General features: G+C 43.5%; 1 protein-coding gene across 8 annotated transcripts; it reads right to left on the bottom strand.

Annotated features, from left to right (window-relative positions):
• Nucleotides 1-1,811: 1,811 nt before the first annotated feature.
• Nucleotides 1,812-24,394, bottom strand: atxn2 (ataxin 2). 8 transcript variants are annotated; one of them, XM_080467889.1, is made up of 24 exons: nucleotides 23,864-24,348; nucleotides 22,319-22,349; nucleotides 21,522-21,581; nucleotides 21,062-21,133; nucleotides 18,435-18,600; nucleotides 15,043-15,167; nucleotides 14,810-14,901; nucleotides 14,208-14,396; nucleotides 12,538-12,710; nucleotides 11,977-12,225; nucleotides 10,413-10,598; nucleotides 10,131-10,301; nucleotides 9,902-10,009; nucleotides 9,732-9,802; nucleotides 9,259-9,623; nucleotides 8,959-9,022; nucleotides 8,712-8,858; nucleotides 7,389-7,461; nucleotides 6,144-6,337; nucleotides 5,198-5,324; nucleotides 4,918-5,109; nucleotides 4,601-4,812; nucleotides 3,203-3,380; nucleotides 1,812-2,496 (listed from the first exon to the last, which is right to left on the bottom strand). In XM_080467889.1, the coding sequence occupies exons 1-24, from the start codon at nucleotides 23,971-23,973 to the stop codon at nucleotides 2,468-2,470; spliced, it is 3,384 nt and encodes a 1,127-aa protein (XP_080324015.1). In that variant the 5' UTR covers nucleotides 23,974-24,348; the 3' UTR covers nucleotides 1,812-2,467. The 8 variants fall into 8 exon arrangements, with proteins under 8 accessions (XP_080324015.1, XP_080324018.1, XP_080324012.1 ...); XM_080467886.1 differs by adding an exon at nucleotides 17,089-17,103 and having other exon boundaries at nucleotides 2,335-2,496; nucleotides 4,601-5,109; nucleotides 18,450-18,600; XM_080467892.1 differs by lacking the exon at nucleotides 11,977-12,225.
• Between the last annotated feature and the right edge of the window lie 1,560 nt (nucleotides 24,395-25,954).

Below are 25,954 nucleotides of genomic sequence, written 5' to 3'. Positions count from 1 at the left end.
AACTTACCTCACGCGGCCACGTGTGAACCCGACGTCGCCGTCCAGACACCCTGGGACGTTCCTAAAGCAGCAGACCGTTTGATTTTTTTTTTTAAAGCTTCGTTTCCATTAACAGCCTTTTGAGAGAAAGTGTCTTCGTAACTTCTAACTTTGCTTGAACACTAACTTTAGCGGAGGATTTCTTTTCGATTTACCTGCAAGTGAATGCGAGCGTCTGATGGTTCAGACCGGCTTCTGTCTCTCGCCTTGTTCTCTGAATCGTTGGACTTTTATTTTATTTGGGGGGGGCGGGGGGGTTGTTTTTAAATGAGAGAAATGCATTAACGCAGCTCAAACGTGACCTCATGCAGTCACTGATTTACCCCCAAAGGAACATCTGTACAATGGTTGTGTCGTCCTCTCAGTGCCTCGCCGTCAGGATCCAGAATGACGTCTTTCAAAGGGGGACAAAAACAAGGATGTCTTTGGCAAAAGTACGGTTGGTCTTCCTGCCTCTATGTGGCCGAGTCCAAACCCCCCCCCCCCCCCAATCACCTCCTCTCCATTTCATTTCAGGAAAGCAACGGTAACAAGTTTGAATCTCAACTCTTCTCTGTTGATTTTGCCTCTTCTCAGGAGTAGAACTGTGCCTTTGCCCCCCCCCTCCCCCTTTTTCATTTAGTTTTTTCCCCCACTGAAGCTCAGGGTGTGACTGTTTCGTGCAATATCCGAGAGATGCCCAGTGCACCACATCTTTTCAGTCCACGAGCGACGACAGGCTCAGGTGGAGAACTTCACCGTGTGAAATTGCTCCCGGCCGGAAAAGAAAATCCGACGAAAGCCAAAGTCCCCGGAAAAACCTTGGCGATTTGAAGAACGAAAAAAACAAACTAGGGCTGCGCCACGTTTCTGTTGCTTTACACTCGCCGATAGTCGAGCTGAAGAAAATCCCTGCATCCCTCAGGTGTCTTAAACCCTAACCCCTAACCACCCCCAGCAGCTTGTACCCCCCTCCCCCCCCACGTTTCATTTGAAAATGTCCAGTTGAGTGTAATGTCTTCTCAATACTGTTCATCCTGTTTGTTTTAACTTAGCACTGTAAACATTCCAGTTCAACACCCCCACCCCCCACCCGCCATCAGCCCGCCAGAGAAAACACTCACGCAACAGCTTCTCAGACCTGTCATTGTGTTTGCATCTCTTTCAGTTATAAGCATCTAAATTATATGAAATATATATCAACTGTATATTTGACTTTTTTTTTTTTTTTTTTTTAAATAAACCTAACCAAATATTGACTTTGTGTGAAGTGATGCTTCAGTCTCTGTATGGGAACCGGAAAAACGGTCAGATATGCAGCGCAAGGCAGAAAGTAGAGACACAAGAAAAAACAGTAAGACCGTTTTAGTCGACTTGTCACTTTAGCTGTCCAAAGAATAACCAGAAACATTCTCCTGATGGTCACCATTTCACCAAACCTCTTTTCTTGACCGGCGCACCTTTCACAATAATGAGAGGAACATGAAATTTAGCATAAAGCCACAGTAGTTTAAGTCTAATAAGTGTCTCGTGTTCCGTGTTGGAAGAAGAAGACGCAAACACAGAATTCAGTTTTTAAAACTTTTTTATTGTTTTTAAATTTTTTTGCTCATTTTTTAAATTATTTATATTATCTACAAAGTAAAAGTTTTAACTTAAAAGTTACATAAGGGTCAGGTGAGAAGTGGGATCCGATCACCTTAGCCATTAGAATTTTTCCATAAATAACGCTTCTCCGGTCTCCTCTCTTGGCTGCCAAAACCAGTTCACTTCACGGGGAGTTTCTTGTCGTGTTTCCTTATTTTAATGTTGGTTTTTTTTTTTTTTTAGTTTGGTTAGAGACCTGTCATGTAGTCTGGAAACAAACGCGGAACATAGCAGCAGCAACAAACAGTAGGATTAATACTGTTTTAAAAGTAGGAAGCTTCTTTCTTTTTAGAACAAGGTGCAGACATATTTCAAGTTCCAGTTCAATTTCCTTCGTCTTCACTCTCACTGATTAGTTACTCTCATTCTCGCTTTCACTGCTTACTTGGCAAGCTGACGTAAGTTGCAATTTGGGACTCTTGGAAGGGTGTGTGTGTGTGTGTAGTGTGTGCGCATGTGTAGTGTGTGTGTGTGTGTGTGTGTGTGTGTGTGTACTGGGCCGTTCCGGAGCAGTCGTTTGTTAAAACTCACTAGCTCGTTAACACCTGTCACTGCATCAACCTGTTAACATTCTTTTATTGCCTAATCTGGGAGGGGTGGAGGGGGTGGAGGGGGGTAGGGGAGGAGGGGAGGGGGTTTAAAAAAAAAAAAATAAAAAAAAAAGCTGATGTGAAACATATCTGGTGGGGGATGAGGAAAAGAGGAGAGGGAGGGCTCCCTTTCTCATCATGGCCTGGTTGCGAGGGCTCTGGTTGGAGGAGCAGGGGAGGGGGGGGTCCCTCGGCTCGCTGGCGCCCTCTACCTACAGCTGCTGTTGATGGTGAGGTTGCACTGCAGGGAGGAGACACAAGGAAGGAAATGACCGTCTGCGACACACAATGGTAAGACGCATGTGAAGATGGACAGACTCGGAAAACAAATAGATAAGTGTCAAACACTTGTTTGGACACAGCCAGGGAGGTTTGAGGTAAATATGGAACCTTAACGTTTTATTTTGTTTTTTATAAAGTGTGTTGACGCCAACTCTGCTGCTGTTTGAAGTCCCTTTGCAAACCTACCGATTCCTTTCTTGCCTTGGAAGTTAAAAACTAGAGACACGCGAGAGAAGGTTGTCGATTCCCTCGTCACTACTTTGTACACACTGCCCAGGAAGCATTTGGGGGATGCACAGTCACCACTGCTATGAGGTTATAAATCGGACTGTACTAATGCTCATATGATGAAGGATCAAACAGGACACGAGAACCTCAGCAGCTCTGTATCCTGGCCATTTATTGGGAATGAAGTGAACGCCGCTGTGAAAGTTGCATTTTTTTTTTTCAGCATTTACTTTCTTTACATCGTTTCTATTGTACTTTCTTTTTTCTTTTTTTTTTTTTTACCACCGACGCCACTTTGGTACGGACGAGGTGTGAACACCACCCAAGCGATTATTAAATGAGTGAGCTTCTCCATTAAAGTACGCCGGCTCCGTCCACTCGGATCGTTTTCTGCATCAACAAGAGCGAAGCTACGCTGGGTTTTCTGGTAAACACACCTTGCGGATGTGCCAGGTAGGAGAAATGTGTGGTGGAGGAGACGGGGATGGGGTTGAGGGCGGTCTGGGGCATGGGTGGCTGCGGACCGCCTGGAGGACCCTGCGTGGCCATGAGCATCATCGGTGGGTGGGTGGTCCCCGGGTGGTGAGACTGCACGATGCCGGACTGCATATGGGCCTGAAAGTGGAGAGCAAATGTTGTGTTGAGTGTGACGACGACACAAGAGTGTGACAGAAAGTGAGAAAGACACCGAGGGGTCTGCGGGGAAGATGAGACAGACGAGCGTTACTGACGGCTTCCGCTGCGCACCAACGCCAAAGAAGAACACAGAACATTCGACCCGTGTGGAGAAGCCATAAGGTGGAGACAACACTGAAAGCTGAAGATGGCTAAACATGTCGGAAACCCTGAACAGATTCTCCTCCTCACACTTGGTAAGTACGTATTGGAGCTTCTTGGAAACTTCCTGACCTTAACAAACCAGAAGGAAAAGTACAGAATAATCAGACACGTGATTAATAATAATCTCTGTTTGAAGTGACTGACTGCATCTTTGAGTGCTTGTAAATGAAGAGGGGCCAATACAGTCTCCTGTTTACTTTATTCGAGACCTTGATGCTAAAGCCGAGCACAGTCCCTGTAACCAAACGTCCTCTTGACGTGTTTTCTCAACCAACTACTTTCCTGTTTGAAGGATTGTGTCCACATTCGAAGGAATGAGCCTTGATGCTCTCTGGAAAGTGTTGCAACATGAACATTTCCTTCTTGTGGGTTCAGTACAAAGCTACAGTCGATCCATTATTCAACTCTGTAAATAGGTCAATAAAGTGCCGCTTGCAGAAATATTCCTTTAAATGAAATAGCGACTGAAATATGTGGTTGTTTAGAGGTGGGATCATCTGCTGATGAACTAAACCAACTGACATTTGCAACTTCACAACATGGGATTTCTAAATTGAAATAATCTAGCCTGCCAATTAAAGTTTTGATCGTATTTAGAGAATCACATACTTAGTAACTCACCCTGCATTTTTCTGATTGCCGTTAAAATCTGACAATGGGAAAAGACCAAATACGGTCATAAAGACAATAGCTAATAAAATGAAAGGGCGATTCTGATTCAAATCATAACACGTAAACTAGGGAAGGACGACTGACCACTGTGAGGAACGTAAGAATTTAACATGACTAACAGCCGGCTGCAATGACGCTGCGTATATCAACAACAGCAGTTCTAGGAGATAATAATATAATAATAATAAATAATAACAAACTGAATTAACCGTATGTCATTTTCAAGCCGAAGCTAGAATATTCTAATCCAAACATGACAGTACAAAGGATTATGGGATTGCGCCACTCCCTGAATGAGATGATATTCTTGGTGCGTCACCCACCTGCTGCACGTGGGCCATGTGGTTGGGGTTGTAGCCGTGCTGCACTTGCTGTGGGTGGATGTAGACGGTCTGCTGGGCGGAGGGGAATGACGCCTGGGGAGACTGGGGGTTTGGCCCCGGGGTCATCGAGGGTGGTGTGGGGGCCAAGGCTGAGTACATCTGCTGCTGAGGCGGCTGGTTGGCCAGATGGAGGGCCTGGGCCGCCGCCGCCGCTACAGCGTACAAAGCAAATACAGACATGAATCCATGATGCCGGCGACCATCTCGTGAGGAGAACAGGAAGTGAAGCGGGTCTCGTTCGTCATGGAGATACTCACCCGCTGCTGCCTGTTGGTGCTGTTGGTGCTGCACCGGGCTGGCGGCCGGGTGGCTCTGAGGCCCTCCATGCTGCGGGGGGCCACCCTGCTGGCCTTGGCCTGTAGGTGTGGCAGACGGCTGAGGGTGCTGTGGGTGAGGGTGCAGGGTGGCACTGGGGTGGGGATACTGCTGAGGCATCGGCCCTGGAGACACTACGACACAAGAGATCCTCTTTAGAACAATGGACTTCATTAAAGCGGCACGCGTAGCACGAGCAGCACTTCCGCGGGGGCTACGTACCATACATGGTGTGTGTCTGCTCCTGGTACTGCGTAGTGGAGGACGAGACGAGGCTGGGCTGTCCGTGCGTCGGCGGCGCCATCATCCTGGCGCTACCCTGCATCACAGGGCTGAACACATGCTGCGCCTGGAAGACGCACAAGGGCAGACATGAGCCGTGTGAGTGACGGCATCCGCGCGGGTGTCATCGCATGTGTTAATGAGACGTTCGCTCGCAGCCCGGAGCTGAAAGAAAAACCTTCTGTGGCTGCAAAGTGGAACATTTAAGAGGATGTGAAACCGAGGCTCCTCTCATATTGTGAGGCTCAGAACTCGAGTCGCATGTATTGCTCAGATCCCAGCATTCGGCCGATGTGCAGGCAAGACATCACAAACAGAACGAGACCATGAAATATTGAAACTGCAGCAGTCAGCGTTTATCGTTTTGTTCATCAGTTTTGATGTGCAGTTGAAGGGTGTGAATTCATCAGCACATGAGATTATGTGAACGTTATATGAAGGACAGAAAGAAATAAAGAGAAGGGCATCTGCTATAGGATCACATCTGAAAATGGTTCAAATCCTGACTGGAAATAAACATTTCAGGGGATCTGTGCAGTAGGCGGCGCCATTTTCTGCTGATACCTCAAATCCTACATAATGGGTATTTAAAGAATAAACGTTAAATTCCATATAATCCAATAACTTCTTAGAGCATTTTGAAATATTACTTTTGATAATTGTAGTCTCTGGTTAGAAAAATAGGAAAACGATCCAATTTCATGAAATTGTTGGATATTTTCAGACACTTTATCTTTGATTTTATACATTTACAACGACAATTGTATACAAGAACGAATCTAAAAAGGATTGAAACGTTTCTGTAATAAATGTAAAAGATATGGAAGTTTCTCTAACTGAGAAATGAACTTTTTAGATTTTTTTCGACGCTGGGACCAAACCTCACCTGCGACTGGTAGTGTGGCATCTGCTGGACGAGCGGCTGACTGGTGAACTGCTGCGGGCTGCAGGTGAAGTACTGCGCGGAGTAGGCGGGGCTGGGTGCTACGATCGGGGGTCCCGCTGCCGTGGCTGGGTGCATCATGGTGGGTGTGCCTGGTGGGTGGTGCTGGTCTGACCTCTGCTGGGGCATGTTGGGTACTGGAGATACCAATTACAAGATCATGTTCTGGTCAGTGAAATGAACAGTTCCTTAAATCAGACACTTAAAACACAATATAAACCTCGTTAGCGTGCATAAGAGTTGTTATTGTTGTATTTGTTCAGGCACCTATACATTCGCTTCAGAAAATAAATGAATTTGTCTTCTTTATTCAGCGCTGTCATTAGGACTATTCTGAGCAATTATTGCACAGCAGAAGGTTTCATTAATCCATTTAAAGAGCCTTTTTCTTTTCCAAAGGGACAGCTGTTGAGGGAAAAGACAACTTTTCATAATCGGCGCAGTGAATGGGGAAACCGAAATGAAACATGTTGGGCAATCTGAGTGAATTCAAACACTTACAAGGCTGTTTTCGAAAACCTCTGAGGTTTGGTAAAACCTACAGTAGGGGGCCAAACCAAAGCTGTGCTGGAGGCCATTTAGAGTGGTATAAAAAAAACAAACAAAACAAAACAGAAAAACAGACCCCCCCCCCCCCTTTTTTTTTTAATGTGTTCTGCTTCTCTCAGTCCTATATCAAAAGATTTAAATGAATTAGAACCATTTGGTCAACTCTTCTGACCAAACACATGACAACACTTATGCTCATATTTTCTTCATAACCAACAAAATAAAACCTCCAAATAGAAACCAAAATGAGCGAGTTGGTTTCTTGGAATCATCTCCGTTCTTTTTTTCTTCTTCTTCTTCTTCTTCTAATGGATCAAAGATCAAACTTCAATCAGTGTTTGTGTTTTTAAAATCTTTTACAGTGAACTAATGCACTAAATAAAGGTTAATTAATATAAAAATTTGAGAAAAGAAAAAAGCATCCTTTTAACTGCACAGGACACTGTTGTTTCAATTGAGGGGGGGGGGGGGGGGGGACTAATAAAAACAATACCCGTTCCAACAGAAGTAGGAGGGGCATGAGCTGAAAATGGCCCTCAGGCTTGTGTTTATGTCATAAAACGCCATTCAACCCACTGGGAGAAGTCCCAGTGAAGGAAAATGAACGTAGCAGAAGAATGAAATGGTGGTTATTCTCACCTTTACCTGGTCTGTAGGGTTTGGACTGGCTGACCGTCATGTGTGGCATCTGAACCTGGTACATAGCAGGAGACTGATGGAAGAAAAGGAGATGAGGAATGAGGGTGGAAGATGAAGGAAGGAAAACAAAACATTTTTATACCCAGTTTTCCTGGTGAACGTAAGCATCATCCTTCGTACATGAATGAAAGGCCCACCACTAAAAACGGGACGAATTAATCTTCAGGGCGTCGTTATTATCCATCGGGCTGCACAGCAATTATGCAGCATTAAGCTGTTCTGGCAGCTAAACTCTCACCTAACAATCATTGTGGGCGTTAACTCTGAACTTCTGGGGCCACATGCAATCTATGTCTGCCTGCCATTGTGCAAAAACAAAAGGTGTTTTTATATTTAGGATTTTGAACCAAACTGCCCGTCCCTGTCGTAACCACTTCACATGCATTTCTATTACGAAACAGCACTGCAGGAAAAACAAAATCAAAAGAGAAGCTCCTATTAGCTTCCAGCCATTTCTCTGCTAAAACAGATGAAGCCAATAGAAATAAGATGAAGTCCATCTGTGGCGACGGTTTCAAATGAATTGCAATGAGAAGTTGGCAAACCAACATCTGATGGCATTAATTGAACAAGCAAGCAGAACATCTCAGTACTGTTTGGGCTTTCAAAGAAACAACAGAACAAAAAGGGCTTAACAAGTAGAAATCTGAGAAAAATCCACAAACCTTCCATATTATGCTTTTCTAATGGAGCGAGAGAGAGAGAGAGGAGGAGGAGGGGGAGACAAGGGAAAAAGAACCACTCTTTAGTTGTTATCGCTCGAACGTGTCTGATGTTGGATCACCAAGTTTTTCTTAAAGCAACACAGGACAAAATACTGATTTATGAGTTAAAAAAAAAAGCAGCGACGGTGTTCAACAATACACTTAAACTTTTCAATGAGTGTTAAAAAAAATATATATGTCAACATGAATCTAGATACATTTCATACACGACTAACTTTATTACTTCAGCTTGTCATTACAAATATGAACCGAAACATTATGAATCCATTAAAAAATTAAAAAAATTCTGAAGGATGACAAAAGAAAAAAGAACGTGATGTTTAGATATTGAAGTGATGAAAGAAACTAATCGTGAAGGTTACTCTTCAAGAATAGAAGTAAAGAAAGGCTGAAGGAGATGATGAGCACAAACACTCAAAGATGAGAGCGAACCAAGATGGAGAGAACTGATGATTGCTTGGAATTCAGAGTGAATTACCAGGACGTCGTCTGGTATGAACAGGAACGCCCTTCTCCAGCACGCTGGTGGTGATCTTACCTGCACCCCGGGGCTGACGGGAGTGAGCGGATACATCTGGGGAAAGCACACGGTTTGGCCGTAGACGGGCTGAGGCTGCTGCACAACGATGGAGGGGCTGGGTTGGCCCTGAGGCCGGGGAGGAGTCGGGGTGTTGGCTGGTTTCGGCTGATGGATATGGAATGCAGAGACGGGCGCAGCCCGAGTTAAATCAGTGACCGCCACTTGTGGTTTGTCTGTAGTTTGGCAGGCGGAGAGGTGGACTGACCTGTGTGTTAAACCTGGGCTTGAACTCGTTGGCGTTTGGGTTCAGGGTCGATTTTCTAACTTGACTGCAGAAGAGCAAACAGTGATGACGTCAACATTTAAATTACTAGCATACAATGATTCAACTTGTCTTGGCCAATAAAAAAAACTACATTTTCGAAATTGAGTGGTGCAAAAAGAAACATCAGGTATATAACAAAAAATAAATGTCTTTCTAAAGATCAGGTCAACCTTTGCTGTGCTTTCTCTTCATGACGGGTCATCATGCATTAACGCTGTGCAGGCCCTCTCTTTCACTCACTCTTGCACTGCCTCCTTTTTCTCCTCCTTCTCCTCGTGCTTGGGTCCACCGAATGTGGATGTGGCCGTCGTCTGAACCCCCTGTGAGGTCACGTCCAGCCCCGCTCTCTTCTGGTCCGGGGCTGAGGGAGATGGAGACAGTGCAGCAGGGCTGCCGGGCTTACTGGTGTTTGTTGCAGCGGTGGAAGGAGTAGAAGCACTTCCAGGAGCGCCAGCAGTGATTGCCACAACACCATCGTCGGCGCCCTCCCGCCCCACTATGGACGCTTTGTCCAGGGGGAGGTCTTTGGGCTTCTCCGCTGGATCTCTGGCAGCCTTGGTCATCATCGGGTCGAAAGCAGGGTCTGGATTTGAACTAGACTGCAACTGAAAAGTGGAACAACGAAGACAAGAGTTTAAAGGACAAACTGGCAAGCTCCGTCTAGTTATGTGAGATAATTAGCATTTGTCATCCGAAAAAAATAGGAAACTTACTCTAAAATCTACACTAAATTTCTTTAAATTATCAATTTGTTTTCTGTGGTCTGGTGCCATTGAAGAAGGTCCTGTAGGAAGAGAAGGAAATGCTGAGACTCTTGAAAGCAACAAGGATCTGAAAATCTAAGAATATAAGTTTACTGCGCTGAGCAGTTTGAGACAAATACCTTTACAGACTGGTCTAGAAATACTAGGCGAGTTGTCCACAGGCTTGATGTTCTCTTTATTTGCAGAGGGGGATGTTTGTCTCGTCTCCTGGACACGACAATCTTTAGCTTTACAGGGGGAAAAAAAAAAGCATCACCATTAGATTTATAGGTGCTAAAATAGAAGAGACACATAGCACACATTACATCCCTTGTTCTCGGTCTCAGCATGGATTTCATTCAGACGTACCATCTCCTGATAGAGTGACGACCGTGTTTGGGGTGGGACTAGCAGCTGTAGGAGAGGAAGCTGAAGTCGGTGTGGCCACAGTTTCCACAGGAGTCTGGGGTGAAGGGACAGAGGAGGAGCCGGGGGAGGCTCCGCCCACACTGTTCTGCCGGGGGGAGCGAGGTCTGTGAGCTTGGGGAGGAACAAGAAAGGATGTTGGTGATCAGGTTTCCTTCTGATTTAGCTGCAAAAGGTTGATAAAAGTGCTTTAAACCATGAAATACAGCGGGGTATACTCCCTACCTCCACTAACCACTGAAGACCATGTCCCTCCAGAGGAGCTACTCCTGGTTGGTGGATTCACTGGGAGATCTCCAGGGGCATTGTGGGAAATTAGGTCCACACCTGGGGGCACGCCACTCGTCCGGCAGGGTGGCGCCCTGTGAGCACGAGGGGTCCGCTGGGATTTTGGAGACATCCTGGGCGGACCTGCGGATGAAGAGAGAGAGACAAGAGACGGAACTCTATAAACACTCAAGAGTTTCCTGAGCCGCCACCAAAGTTATTCTGTCACACCAAAACCTCTGAAACCCCAAACCTCAGTGATGATTACGACCCGATGCAGTGATTCAGTATCACATCTTACAGTGCTGTTACTTGGTGACATGCATGTTAGTGTAGGGAACTGCAGAAGATCCTTAGGTCATCAAACACCACACTTTGAAAATCACAACAAAGAGAAATGGGAGAATAGAGGTGGGAATCTGTAATCAAGCTCTCACTTTATGTAGTGAACAGCCAGCTATGAAAATAACCATCTGTCCTTTCACTGTAAAAACGCCTCAAAAAGCCAAACATTACAACGCCAGCTGCTATTTTCTTTCCTCCAACACTCTAACCAAATAAAAATAACAAAAGGTTTTATGCATTTTAATCAAATTTGGGACAGTTACGGAAACCTTTTTTGATAATCAGATTCAACCCATTTTCAACATCTGATCAGCCGTCAATAAATCCCACCATTTCAAAGAAATTTCTTTCACATGAAATAAAATCAAGATCCAGGCTTTCTTAGGTGGTCCTAGTTTCGTATTAACAAAAAGATAAATACTTGTTAAACCACAAGTAGACTCTTTAAAGAACTTTGCTTCTTAAAATAACATATGGGTTCTTTAATCTAGAGCTGGACTCTTTAAAGGACACCTGGATTATTAAAACAAGACCTAGGTTCTATGAAGGAGACAGAGACTTTTTCCACTGGACTTTAAACTACACACGGATTCTTTGTAACAGTCCTGGACTGTTGGAACTAGATCAACTATCATTAAACACCTGGTTTCTTTTGACCCAGACTCTTAAAAGAAGCTCTGATAGTCTAACTGATCTGGATGAAAACAGGTATTAATCAACATATTGTTAAAGTGGCAATATCTATGTCAAAAGTGACAGTTAAATAGTGTGAGAACTAACTAATAAAGTTGGTTTATATCAAAAGTATCTTATCCTAAACGTAATAATTGTTGTGTGCTCATCTTTCTTTGAATGTTTGTCTCTGTTGTTTTGATGCAATAAGTCATAGAAATCAGAAAGCACAGCACACAGACACACTGTGGCACACCCACATGCCGAGGTGAAACTGCTTCACACACTGACAAAGAATCAGATTTCATTTGCACAGCTGAATTGTCTCACTTTTTTTACTTCATGAAAATTGCAAATCTGACCCTCGATCAGTCTGAATAAGCGATTTCACCCACTTGTGTTGTCCCACACAAGACCTGGGCAAATGTTTCAAGCCACTTTTTAAATCTGCCTCCACTTTCCACTCATGCCTTTGCCCAGGTCTACTCCACAGTGATGTGGGTACCTTCTGAAGACATGCGTTTGGGCAGAGTGGAGGCTGGCGACGAGGGCCCGTGGTGGGAAAAGGAGGATGAAGGAGAGATATAAGAGGGGTGAGATGAGTGAGAGGAAGGCCTGGAAGGTCGAGAGGGGGGTCTGGAGGGCGGCCTGGTGGGCGTGGTCGCCCGAGGTGGCAGGGAGGAGGGGCCAGACTGGTAACGAGAGGGGGGGCGGGAGGAAGGAGACGGACAGGGTGAGGGCCAATGGGATGAACCTAAAAGAGGCAAGGACAAATGATCAAGGATGACAAACGACGACAAAAATGAGTTAATGTCGGGGGGGTAGGGTGTGTATGTGTGTGTGCGTGCATGTGTGTGTGTGGGGGGGGGTGTCGTAGCAGAAAGGGACAGAAAAAGAGGAATAAAAATGAGAACAAATGGGAAACGGGGATAATAATGATTTTACCGACTATAACTGCTCAAAGGAAAACGACAACAAACAAATCAATGGCAGTAGTGCCAGCGGTTTGTCTGCAGAGTGCAGTGCGCAGCACCAAATAAATGTGCGAGTGACGTCTTTCACATACCTCCATTCACTACCCGCTGGTCGGCCCCGGAGCTGGGACTGTAGTCGTGAGGTCCGGGACGAGGAGTCGAGGGTCCACCGGAGCTCTGACCCAGACGAGGCGAATTCTGCCTCCCGGGACCCCAAGACATTGCATCCCTGTTCCTCTGACCTGGAGGAATGTATTTGTTCTCTCTGCACGCACACACAACAAATAAATTGTTCAGTAAAATATATGAAACAACAAGAAATCATTCTATACTCAATTACACTTAATTAAAGATGTGTAATTGGCAAAAAATTAATTTAATGAAAGTACGTAGAAGAATTTATTCTGGGACCACCAATAGTTGACTTATAGAACTTTTCCACCAAAAAGAACCAGGTGCTTGTTCAGGGCCGGTGCCAGTTCTAAATGAGCACCACCAAAGAACCGGTTGTTTTTCCACCGTTGACGAAGCCAAGTGAGAGCTACGTCATTGGGTCACTCCAAAACGTTGTATGTCACTGATTTCACCAATGGAGACGGACTGTATTCATCGGATTGGTCCGGGTCGCTCCATCTAGTTTGACCTGAACCTCGGATGTCGACCAAAGAGCCAGAAAACATTCAGTCTCCTCGTTGCTCTATTGGTGTTTTTTCACGTCAGTCTTGCTTTAGTCCGGAGCCCCAGAGTGGTCATAGAGAGAAAGAAAGAAAAAAACTACGCGGGAATGAGCTTGGGGCTTATTTTTCAACATTGGGGCATTACATTGTGAATTTCTGCTCCTTTCACTTCATTTCTGGAAGTGTCTGAATCAAACGCTTCAACATCAGAAGGAATGGAGGTGTAGAATGATAGAATGCAGCTCTACAGGCGTTTCCAATGGCAACCTACGTAAACAAACACTGATTAAAGTTCTCTTTCACATTAAGTGCCATTAAAGGGCTCATTTTATGGCAAAATAAAATCCCAGGCTTTTATTTATAGTAGTTTGTTTTGTAGTTGCCGATGAACCAAAAGTATCACTTCATTATAAAGTTCTGTGGGTTAGAAAATAATATTGGAGCGTCTCATAGCAGAGCAACGCAGCCTCATGCAGACCTCAGCCTGCGGTCACAACGCGATACAAGACCTGGAAGTGAAGTTAGTTACAATGATGTTACCGTGAAAAGAGTGAAAAAAAACGACACTGGAAAACTGCTTCTAAATTATATGTCCGACGCAGCTGACAGGGGAGAGCCGGAGCTCTGCACCTCGAGAGCCACGGCTCCGGCAACGATGTGGGGCCAGCTTAGCTGATAGGCCGGGTCTTTGGCGGCGGAAAGACACAGAACTGGTGCCAAGTCTGGCCCTGGCTCCGAACGAGCACCTGGTTCTTTCCGGTGGAAAAAGCCCCCTTAGCGACATTAGTGGAACTACTTTGGCTTCCACACAGGTTTAAATCTCATTTCTCAAAGCTGTCAGTAACAGTAACCGTCAGTAACAATCATCTCAAAAATCAACAGCAGTAGAGGTGTTGCATTATAGTTTTGAAACATTTTAAAAGGTTTTGAAGGAGTCAAATACCAACAAAGGAAATTAAGGAGGTCTGAAAATTCTGGCCGCAAACAAAGTCCATACTTACTTAATTGCAATGTGTGCACTAACTTGCTCACAGGCAAATGAAATAAACACTTTTCCCAAGCAGAAGTGAGGAGTGTGGTCCTACCTACTAAGTGTGTGGGTCTCCCTTTCCCCTCGCACCACAGCAGTGTATTTTTCCTCCTCAGTGCGCTCGTCGTTCTCCAGGGCCACGCGAGCCTTATATGTGGCACTTGCCTCAATCTCCTCCGCCAGCTGGGCGGCGCGCGCCTCCCTCTTCAGAAACTCTTCGGAGTTGTCCCGCTCTAGTGGGACCCTGGGAAACACACGTTCTGTTTTCACGTGACGGTACACTAAGTCAACACTGAACGAATCAAACGACATACTGTATTTTCCCCGACTATTGAGCGCACCTGAATAGAAGGTGCACCCGCAAAACTTAAAAAGAAAAAAACAAAACAAAGAAAAGTACATATATAGGCCACACGTGACTATAAGTCGTAGGTGTCCACGTTGTAACAGGGCAGGAATTTCACTGTTCATAAATTAGCTGCGTCATTTTACAAGCCACATGGTTCAAAGCGTGTGGAAAACGTAGTGGCTTATAGTCTGGAAATTACGGTAGGTTAAACCTACAAATGCATTAAAATATATATTATATAGTGCTTTTTAATACTAAAAATGAAAAGGCCAGATATAAATACATGTGGATCAAACAGAGAAGCTTACGTATATGTGGACAGGCTGCTGTCATATGTAGACAAGACTCCATACTTTTCCTCATTGTACTTGAACATGTCATTGGGATCCCATCCATTTGACTGATGTGAAGAAACACAAGCAACACAGGGAGAAACAGAGCTTCGATCAATTGGATTACAGTGCCTATGAAATTAATTCTCCTCAAGTCCTGTACAGAGTCCAATCAATACAGCATCATCGTGTTGGTTTTTTTCTCTCACCACATCTGTATCCAGAGACTCCAGGCTGTCAGAGTTACGAGTCTCTCCTCCATCCCAGGGCTCTAAATCTTTTTCTTTATGCTCGCCATTGATCCTGCCGGTCACTGCTGCATCTGTGAAGTTGTCTGAGAAATAGACAAAATAAATATATATTATACGTTACATAAACGGCATACTGCCACACACACACACACACACACACACGCACACACAGTATACGGTTACGTTGCTGCACTCTCACTCGTTCCACAGGGAAGCACACATGCCTCAACAACCTCTGCCCCAAGCTTTCGCAGCAAAGGTCTGCACGAAGGTTTTTGGTGGTTTTATCAGGCACACCCACTCACATCCAGACATGGGTCCAACTGAACTGGAAAAGCTAAATCTTTTCAAAGATTCAAGCTATTTGCTTGAGCTGGCCTTGGTAAACCTAAGCAGAATAAATTGTTCTGACCATACGAAAAAGCCTGAGAGTGCAATCCAGAGAAGAAAAAGGGGAATAACTAGGCCTCAATCACCATTTCCTCTTGTAATATAAAGCACTTATTAAATCAAGAGGAAATTCCAAATTGCCAATGTTTGTCAGAAATTTTATTTAAGTACCATCCATCGGTTAGTCACCACATTGATGGGCAGAATTCAAGAATATATATAAAGCTCAACTTGACAGTTTATTCTGTCAGAAAATTCACCAAAATGATGTAAACTTACTAAATTTTGGACTAATTCATAGATGTCCCTTAAAATCACCCCTGAGAAGAAATCCTTTTCTCACGTTAGCCCAAGTCTGCTCGCACTTAACACCAATGGAGTATGTGAAGAGCATACCGGCCACCTAGAGTTACATAACGCAGCCTTCCTCACAATACAAAGGCTATTTACACATTTCTGTCTCACATCCAGATCAGACGCTGTCGTACAGACGGACCACCAGGCCCGGCTCCTGTTTCTCAAGGTTGTTGGCATGCTTTGTGCACACCGTCCATCGGGTGAATTTACATCAAATAAGGAATATTTACAAATTAAATGTGGGGAAAAGTGAGGGGGAAACAAACATGCACTGAGGCTGCAGTCAATTGTATGGCCTCAAGGAACATCACGGCCAGAGTAGATTAAACATCCTCACTTTGTTTTAATACGAAGCTCGGAAAGGAAAATGCTAGTGCGTGGCAGGTTGCAATCAGTTGCTTTCAATGGAATCAAACTCCTCATATTAAACAATAATGAGGAGAAATTGAGCTTTTTAGTCCAAGTATGGTTAATATCAAGACGAACAGGTACAACATCTTGTAAAATTATACATCTCAAAATGATAAGCCAATTGTTTTCATAGTTAGGGCTATGTTCATACCATATACACTATAAAACATCAAGCTTTATTAAAAATGTAATTTGTGATGATTGTCACCTTTGGTTAAAATGAAACATCTGATATGACTAAATAATCCAACATTTAAAGACGCTGTCCTTAATTTAAGGTACAATTAGAAATACAAACAAATCGAGCTGGAACTATTTCAGATTGTGTGATAAATCTACGTCATATACAAGTTTCACTCTATTATACCACGTGAAACCTTTTCATTGTATTCAAATTTTGAACTATTTAATGTCAAAATCAAAACTAAAGTTATTTGTCTTGAAGAAATAAAGTCTTGGTTTATGACATCAGACCATACTGGCAGTATATTTCGACGACATTCTCCACATTTTCATGATTCATTGTCGGCCTTTAAAGAAAAAGCTCAACTGTACTGTGTGTGTGAAGTGGCTATTGTTCCATGGAAAGCAACATCAAAAGATTCAGGTAAAGAGATGAAGCAAGACTGATCAGCAGGGTTGTTCGTTTTAGTTGGTATGACAGCAGCAGTGCTCAAAGTCTACCATCAAATTATGAAAAGGAATGCATCAGTAAGTGGTAGCAGATCGTGCCCAAATTTTCACCACTGTTATGAGCTCGAGTTTGATTTTTTCCAGGTAGTCTCATCAAATTGTAGACAGGTGCATACAGAGAGGGAACAAGAGAAGAAAACAGCCATATATTACCTGTGTCAGAAGAGACTAGACCATTGGAAAGGAGAGACACAGATGACAGAGAGTCAGGAGACAGCCAGACAGACAGAGTGACGAAAAATAAACAAAACCAACAGCTGACCCCCCCCCCCCAACATTCTGATGATGAGGATCAACAGGTTGCCACTTTTACAGGGAAATGCAATGTTCTTTTTCACAGGGTGAGAGCTCTTTCACAGATTTACTTCACCTTTGTCGGACAGACTCTCCACATCCACTTTCATTTATTAATTCTGGAAAAAAACATGGCACACCTCACAGAAATATACGTGAGCAACTGAACTCTTGGTTAACGTTGATCATAACACTTGGACATTTAAAAATGTGAACACCAAACTGTTAATGAGCTTTAATAAAATGTGTATAACAGCATCAAGTGACCAAGACCGCACACAAGTCATTTCTAGCATCAATATGTCCACAATTTGAAACATTTCCTGCTTTATTTTTGTAACAGATGACTGCGCTACTATATGACGCATGATTTGCAAAACATTGAGTGTATGTTTGAAAAGGGACATTAGCACTATAACTTTATGTACTCCAAGTACATTTTTTCAATCTTCTTTGTTAAGATAATTGCATCGATAAAGTGTGCCAAATATGATTAAAGGCAGAGATTAAACGTATCAGCAGTATCTATAATAAAGCATAATAACTATTTGTTCCAGTGCACTATGACTGCCATGCATTTACAATAATTATCCGCTTATTAAAGGGTTTGGATAAGCAAGCGGATTAATATTAGTGCTTTAGATGCTTGATTTTTTTCTCTCTCCTGCAAACCATAGATTTCCAGTCAATTCAAGCAGTGACGCAGTGATTTATTTCCAGAGGTGGCATCAGTTTAGTGCCACGTCTTTGACTTGTGATCAAACCCTGACACTTGTTCATTTTCAGAGAATAAAACTCTCTCATACAGTCCATTATCAATCAAAGGGGAAATATATGGCTCAAGACGAATTACATGAGAGCAGACTCTCTCACGTTTTATCGAGTGTCCTTGGTGTGCCACGGCAACCTTCGACCAATCAATAGATCAAATTAGTCTTCAATGACTGGCCACTCAGAGCAGACACACAAGATTTAATTCATGGCGAAGCCTCTGTGACATCAAGGGAGTGAATACAGACTGAGAAAGATCAATACATTGTGTGTATGCATTGATGGACATTCATTCTGGCATCTGTTTAGTTTTGTCTGACTGCGGCGAATACAGAGCGACCAACACACCTAGTCACACTTGGTATGGGCTCCGTTTTTAGAATGTACAAAATAACACATGCAGTTCATCTCTCTGTGTGCAGTTGTGCCTCCACAAATGCAGTCAGTACCTTTTCGGGCAAAATTCAGGTCCACATCTTTGAAGGTCACCACCACCACGTCGGAGGCCTTGAAAATGATGCTTTCTACAATATCTTCTTTTCTGGGACCTGTGCTCGGCTCGGGGCTCTTTCGGTGGGCTGCATCCAACACTAGGTCGCACTGCGGGATGAAGGAGTGTGGAACCCATTAAAGAAAAAAAATCCGACATTCAACAGAAACCTTGAATTGGAACAGAAAGCTATGATTTTCCACTTTTCTGCAGGAGAGAAACATGCCCACATCATTCCATCCTGAACTCGACCCTGACAGGATGAACAAAATCAACCATAATTGCGGCCATTAATTGGGGGAAAAAAAACACAAAGAAATGTTTTAGGAACGTTCAGTTCAATGTCTGATTTCATACAGTTCAGTTAAAATAAAAGACCTTGAGATATGTGCAGGTTTTCAAAACTAAAAATCATCTTATTAAAATTTGCAATTTGGTTTGGGTTGTTAGATTTAATAGCACAATGAGGTAATGTGGTTTACATGGACTCTGATCGGAGCGTTAAGAGGTCACGCTACCTCCTATGATCCCATGATAATTTCAATCTGATCCAGACTCATCAGAATCCATGTAAAACTGTTCATCAGATCCTTCCCACTGTGGGAGCTTTGCACACATTGGTGTGATGTAATGTCTCCACCTGATGCTTAATACACTGCAGTGAGGAAAAACAGTGATGGAGGAGCCCAAAAAGTCCACGCAAGGGAATATGTTACTATAAAACATTACCAAAACTCAACAAACATGAAGCGTTGGATATTCATCGCGTCCTCTTTTTTTCCCCTTTTCTTTTTGGGTGTAGCAGTTTCAAAAAAGAGACTTGCTCACTTTAGATGTCAAACTCATTTTTAATAGTGGAGTTTTATTAGGTTAAGCTGGATACGAGTCCTTGCCTGCAAGTCACAAACTTTCTGGAGCGAAGCATTACGTTCCACTGATTGATTACTTATTTTCTGTGCACATAAACACAAACTATCTGACTTAGTGTGAAGGAGACTATCTGACCTCTCAATCAAAAACAATCCAGTCTGACAAAATTAGCTTTTATGCCTTTGCGTCCACTCTCATCGGCATTTGCTTATTATTCAAAAAAATATTATTTGTTTCTAACTAAATTTGAGTGCAACCAAAGGAGCAAATGTAATCAATTAAACCACCTGATTAGTTTAATTGGAATTCGTCTAGTAATTTTGGCCTTGCATCAACTCGCTTGTCGAAACCTGATCTGAAGGAAATCAATGAAAGGTATTGATCACTTTTTTATTTACTGGCATCATCACCATGTGGAGGCGCTTCTGAGAGCCTGAGGGAGCTAACAAGAAGTCCAAATCGGGTAGTTGTACTGTTACCGACTGTAATACTGAAGAGGAAAAATGAAATCACAGGCCCTGCAACACAAGCTGACGCTGTTGACAAAAAGGCTGTGTACAGAGGGGCAGTAAATACACTGACAAGCGAACATTTCAGCATGTTTGACGGTTCAAGTTGCTGAGCCAGCCTGTGGTAATAAAAGCCAAATGTGCTTCTTTGTTTTGGTCCCAAAACAAAGTGGCGTTTGCCTGTGCAAGCACACCGAATTCAATTTTGTTTTGGTATCCTGCCAGCATTATTTACCTTTTGCCAACAAACATTGGGGCGAAGGTTATGTTTTTGTCCTCGTGCATATATTGGTTTGTATGTATTTTACCAACTTTTCGCAAAAACTATGGACCCGGATTGCATAAAATCTTCAGGGATAATTTGCCGTCATCCAAGAACTAATCAGTTAAATCTTGGGATCAAACAGCTCCCGGAGAGACAAGATATTTACTCCGTTGTGGACACACTGGGACTCCGCAGTCCGCCATCAGTCAGGGCTGCAGCAAGGAAGCTACTATGCTAACTCCGCCCGTGCAGCTAAAATCCTGGTCCGACAAGTATCCAGACTCACCGTTGTGAGCGCGTTGACTCGGGTAGCGATTTATCCGTGAGCCCTCGCTCAGTGTTTTGCACGGTGATGTTTTGCTCTCCGACAGGCCAGTTATCATAAATATGAGATAACAGCTAACATGATAGCAATGCTAACTCAGTTCCGCAAACCAATGTGGCGTTGGGGAAGGTATGCGCTCTACTGAGTGCCCGTTCTAGTTCATAATTCAGTCACGCATACTTTTTAAAAGGAGCTAGGAAATGTCAGATTCATCAATATTGTGGTGTGAAAAGACGAGGTAATGAATGACACTGGCACCCCGTCAGGAAGTGAACTCCCAATAAATGAACTGGACAGTAATCTGTGCCATCGCTCAGGTGAAGCTGTTCATCTCAACAAGGTATGTTCCCTCCACACAAAGAAAGATTGGCGAATACTTCAGCCTAAAAGGGAAGATGAAGGGCCACATTCCTCTCCGCCAAAAAAGGAAGAGACAGAAAGGGTGATCTTTCTTTAAACCACCTCAAGGGTGAAGCTGCTGCTAACTGCTGGCAAAGCGCAATCACAGTTAAGCTCAATCACTTCTCCAGCAACCGAGGCAGTAACGGATTCAGCTGCATATTAGCACCGAGAAAGAACATTGCACCGTGTACGATCCTTACCTCTGGACCATATGTCTTAAATACGCCTTCATAGACCGTCCCATTTTTCACTTTCAGCTCGCACTTGGTCCCCTACAAAAGAAAAGATCTGCCGTTATTCATTGTACACTCACTCGCTCAATAAAGTCCCACTGTCGATTTACACATTCAAAAACAAAAAAAAAGTCCAGAAAGCAATCTGCTGTGAAGCAGACAAATGATTGATCAATTTCTGCTGCGTTTATGCAACCAGCTGTCTCCACAAGCAGGCTTTGTTTATTGCAGTGTAGACATTGTGAAGAAGCAGCATGTGGTGAAAGACAGGCTGCAGTAAATAATGCTGATATTAATCAGTTTACAGTATGCATGATTCACATGGCTGTTTCTTCTCATGAAGTTTGTCATTGTTGTTTGAACAGAACGATCACTTTCATAGGAACACATGAAACAAGACCGAAGAGAGGATGTACACTGAACGTACCACCACTGAAGTCAACACATGGACCATCCTCATATTTGCATATACGCCATTGAAAAGGACCTAAAGGAGGAGAAAAAGAAAAAAAAAACTCTTACTCGGGAGTTAAAAACTGGGAATGACACATTACACAATATACACCCTTGTGACACCTACTAGACCTCCGTTGATAAGAAAATACATATTTGACTGAAAGATTGCATGCTTTTTCTGAGGTTACCACAGGTCAGAAATCAGAAGCACAAAAAACACTAAAAACAGTAAAGTCAAGGACTTTCTGCTTATGAAACTGCAATAATATATATTTTAGTGTTTTATATCACAATTATTGGGACAAAATAATCAAATTGTGCAATATTGCATGTTCAACCAATATCTAGCAGCCCTAAATTCTATTAAGATAAATTCACAAAATTTCCTTCACTATCTAGTATTATGAACTACAATAAAAATGTCTATGCAAAATAGCAACCTAAATATAGATGTACGTGTACATTTTTCTTTTCTTTTTCATATTTTTAAGATTAATACATCAATCAGGGGCACTAACTGGGTAGAGTAGATCTTTTACTGAAGCAAATAGGTCAAACTGTTCATTTATGCTACCGAGATTCACAAATGACCTAATTTGAACAATTTCCTTCAAAACTAAATGACTGGCTTTGTTTTTTTAATCTATTTTGAGAGTTTTCATAGAGCATCTTATATTGATTTTAATATAATCTAAATAGGATTATACACGCCTCTGTAGCACAAAAAGCTATTCTACACTGCTTTTAGACCGTTAACAGGTGACTTACGGCAGCAGGACCTTTACCACTGTGTCTTCCCCTGAAAGAGAAAAAGATGATGACGATATTGTTATAGAATTCACGATCAGATCATCCTCATCGTCACCACACTGTGTCAAAACTGCTCTCTGTGTAAGAAACATAAATCATACATATTTAGTGGCACGGGATGACTGTTGCAAAAGGGAATCAATGAAATCACTGCAAACACAAGCAATACAATCGAAGCTCGTCTCATCACATATTTGCATATAAATGAAAACGTTGGATTTTCCCCCTGCAGATTTCGGTACATGTAACTGGTGTGATGTTCATGCAGTAGTCAGTAGCCTACATTTTTTCCCCCCATCATGTCCTAAAATGCACCTTGCTCAGCAGCTGGCACATGGCCAAGCATTCACACTTGAATCACTTGAATGCACTGTATTCCTCGGAGGAATTCAGCAATATGATCGGTAACATACACTTCCACACAGATCCAGTATCATGTGCGAGTGAAACCGCGCTGGGGTAGCATGAACCGGGCGAAGTGGAGTCTGAATCCACGAGGATCTCCGCTTGGCCCTGATAGCTGAAACCTACGCAGTGAACGGGGCGTTCTGTCCTAGTGACCGGCGAAACGGGGCCAGATCGTCACAATCCGAGGAAAATATGACAATATGCATGCAGCTCCTGCACCGGCAGTGTGAGTGTTAGCTTTGTGTGAGGGCGACATGTGCAGAAAAGTCATGCTTCAAGGACACTATTCCTCACGAGCAGCAACGTCAAGGTTGAAAGCCCATGATTCCTCTTCTCCTTCAGCCCCGATCACACACACACACACACACACACACACACACACACACACACACACACACACACACACACACACACACACACACACACACACACACACACACACACAGATGCAGCAATGTTGCGGTATCCTACAATAAAAGCGACATCACTGCCAAATGAAAACAAACGCAGTTGTTTTATTACCGCGAGATGCACCCTCCCCGCCCCCAACCCCACCCGGGCCGTGTCCCGTTAGCAGGACCGAGAACACCGAGGCGCAGGCATGGGCTGTCAAACGGCTAATTAATGCCGAGCTAAATAGACTCCGAGCCGATAGTAAACTGATATCAAACTGACATCGGGCCGCTCGGCAAGCCGAGATGCTACGCACACGTGAGAAAAGAGGTTCGCACGCCCAAACGTGCCGCTATGCACAATCAGAAGCCAGGTGTTCGGGTTTTATTCAGCGTGCAGGACTGAGTAACGTGACGTCGAAGTTGCAACACAATTGGAGCGAGCAGGCCTCGCTAGCTAAAACCGCACACCGTTCCAGTGGCTGACCAAGACATCGCAAGGCCCGCGGAACGCTCTCACACACACACACATTAGCTCTGCACAACTTATCAGGAATGTCATCTCTCACAACTACCACGTTCGGAAGGGGACTGCATCCTAGTATTTTAACCGGACTCGTGTCACCGCTCGCCGCCGTGTCGACTGGGTTAAACGTTTTTACCCCCCCAAAAAAAAAAAATTAAAAAAAAAAAATCCACCGACCTGCCCAGATTCTGTCTTCCCCCACCGCTTCCTCCGGCACCGGAGGCGGCTGCACCAGCTGCGCCGCCACCCCCAGGCTTGCTGCGATTTCCACCGGCCTTCATTGACATTGTGATCCCATAAAAGACGGCGTCTTAAACAGACCACTTTCCGCACCGTAATGTCCTGCCGACGAGACGCTGTGCGGTCGTGTGACAGCTCGCTAATGCTGAGCGCTTGCTGCGATGTGGCCGGCCAGCGGAGCGAGACGTCAACGTGCCTCTGCGAGCTGGATGCTAGGCTACAGCGGCTAGCGGGCTAGCGGTGGCTCGGCTGAGCAATGTGTACAATTCCTATTAAAACAGGGGGGGGTAAATGACATTTAAAAAAGACAACACCCTCCGATAACTCGTCCGAATTGAACATATGGGGCTATGCCTCTTGTCAAATTGTTGTATGATCCTAACAAATTGGTTCTATGATCCCAAAATAGGGGTTTGGCGCTATCTCGGGCTCTTTCCGTTGCTAACAGCGAAAAGACCAAAACAGTCTGAAAGGGGACAAAAAAAATCGCGGAGGGATATATGAAAGGCGTGACGGCTCACAACATCTAACTCGTTATTCATACACAACGATGCCGTGGTCAGCTGACAACACCCCGTGTGTTAATCAAAATAATACGGTCATATCTGAACAAGGATCTCATCGGATACACATAGATTGGCAATAGTTTTAATGATTACACCGACAGCGTGGCACTACTTTCAGGAAGTCCATGAATCTTCAATGGCCGTTTAAAGGCATCCACGTGAGCCGGCGCACACAGACACAAACACACACTAAACACTGCTGTGTGTGTTGATGCAAACCAAGAAATCATTACAGGGCTTATCAAACTTATTCCAATTATCTCTGAAGAGGCTGAAAAAAGAAAACTCAGTGCGTGTATGAAGAATTCAATGTAACTGCTGTAGCTTTTTTATTTCTTTCTTGTCTCACTTTTAAGTGCATATTTCCCTGCATCTGGTCTGCAAGGCTACAAAAACCTATATTTACATATTTATTGGATCTAGCATATTATATTCTATTATCCTGGGTATTCTTATAAGCACCCATGGCACATTTGGACTATGCTGTCACAATCTGACTCACAATTTTCAAGATCACATTCATTTTATTCTCTCCTTCGTACCAGGACTTGGGTAACCATAAAGTGCACTAGATCAGTGGTTCTCATTGATCTAGTCCTCTTGGAAGCCTGGGTGAGATCTACCTGCACGACCACACTGCTACCCTGAATCAGATAAAGCAATATAGAAGATGAAGGTTAGGCAAATAGACATTTAGGATTTTTTTTCTGTGTTGTGTTATTTATGTAATCTTGGCATGTATCACACCTCCTTCATTCTCCTCTGGAATAAATGTCATGTTACATTAATGAGATGATAAGGCCAGTTTAGCACACAAGAGTTTGTCTGAGAAAACATGTTGTAACAGGTGCAGGATGTAATTTGGGATTTTTCCGTCTGAGCTCAACATCCACCGTAAAATTATAGGTTGAGCAGCACATAATTCCTAAACGTTGATCATTTATGATGCCTTCACAGAACGAATGTCTTGTTTGACTTTTAATTTGATCACTACTTTGATTCAACTTGTTTACTCTTCTTTATTGCTGGTTCAACTTTTGATCCATCTGACAACTATAAACCTCCTTCTTCAGCCCATGACATACCCAGCACGAACTGATGAAGACACTTGCACAAGAGCAGAAACATATTCAAAGACATACAGTATGACCAAGTCCAGCTGACTTGATTCACACTACATTAAGATGACTCTTATTTGGACAAATAAGAATATGTATAGACAGTCACCCCGGTACACGTTCAATTAGCGTGGACCAAAAGCAAACATCAGAGCAGCTGCTTCCATTGCACAAATGTGTCTTTGTATTGCTGCATTAGAAATCATTGGAACCAAAATTTTACTTTGGTCTTCTACAAAATACAGTACTGACATTTCTCCATGTATTCTGATTGTTATAAAGGTATTATGTATTGAATATGTAATATATGAACATTCTTCTTAAACCTATGCTAAAAGATTTGT

This window comes from Lipophrys pholis (genome assembly GCF_963383615.2).
Source record: "Lipophrys pholis genome assembly, chromosome: 7".
NCBI lineage: Eukaryota > Metazoa > Chordata > Actinopteri > Blenniiformes > Blenniidae > Lipophrys > Lipophrys pholis.
This window is presented reverse-complemented; position numbering and strand designations above follow the sequence as displayed.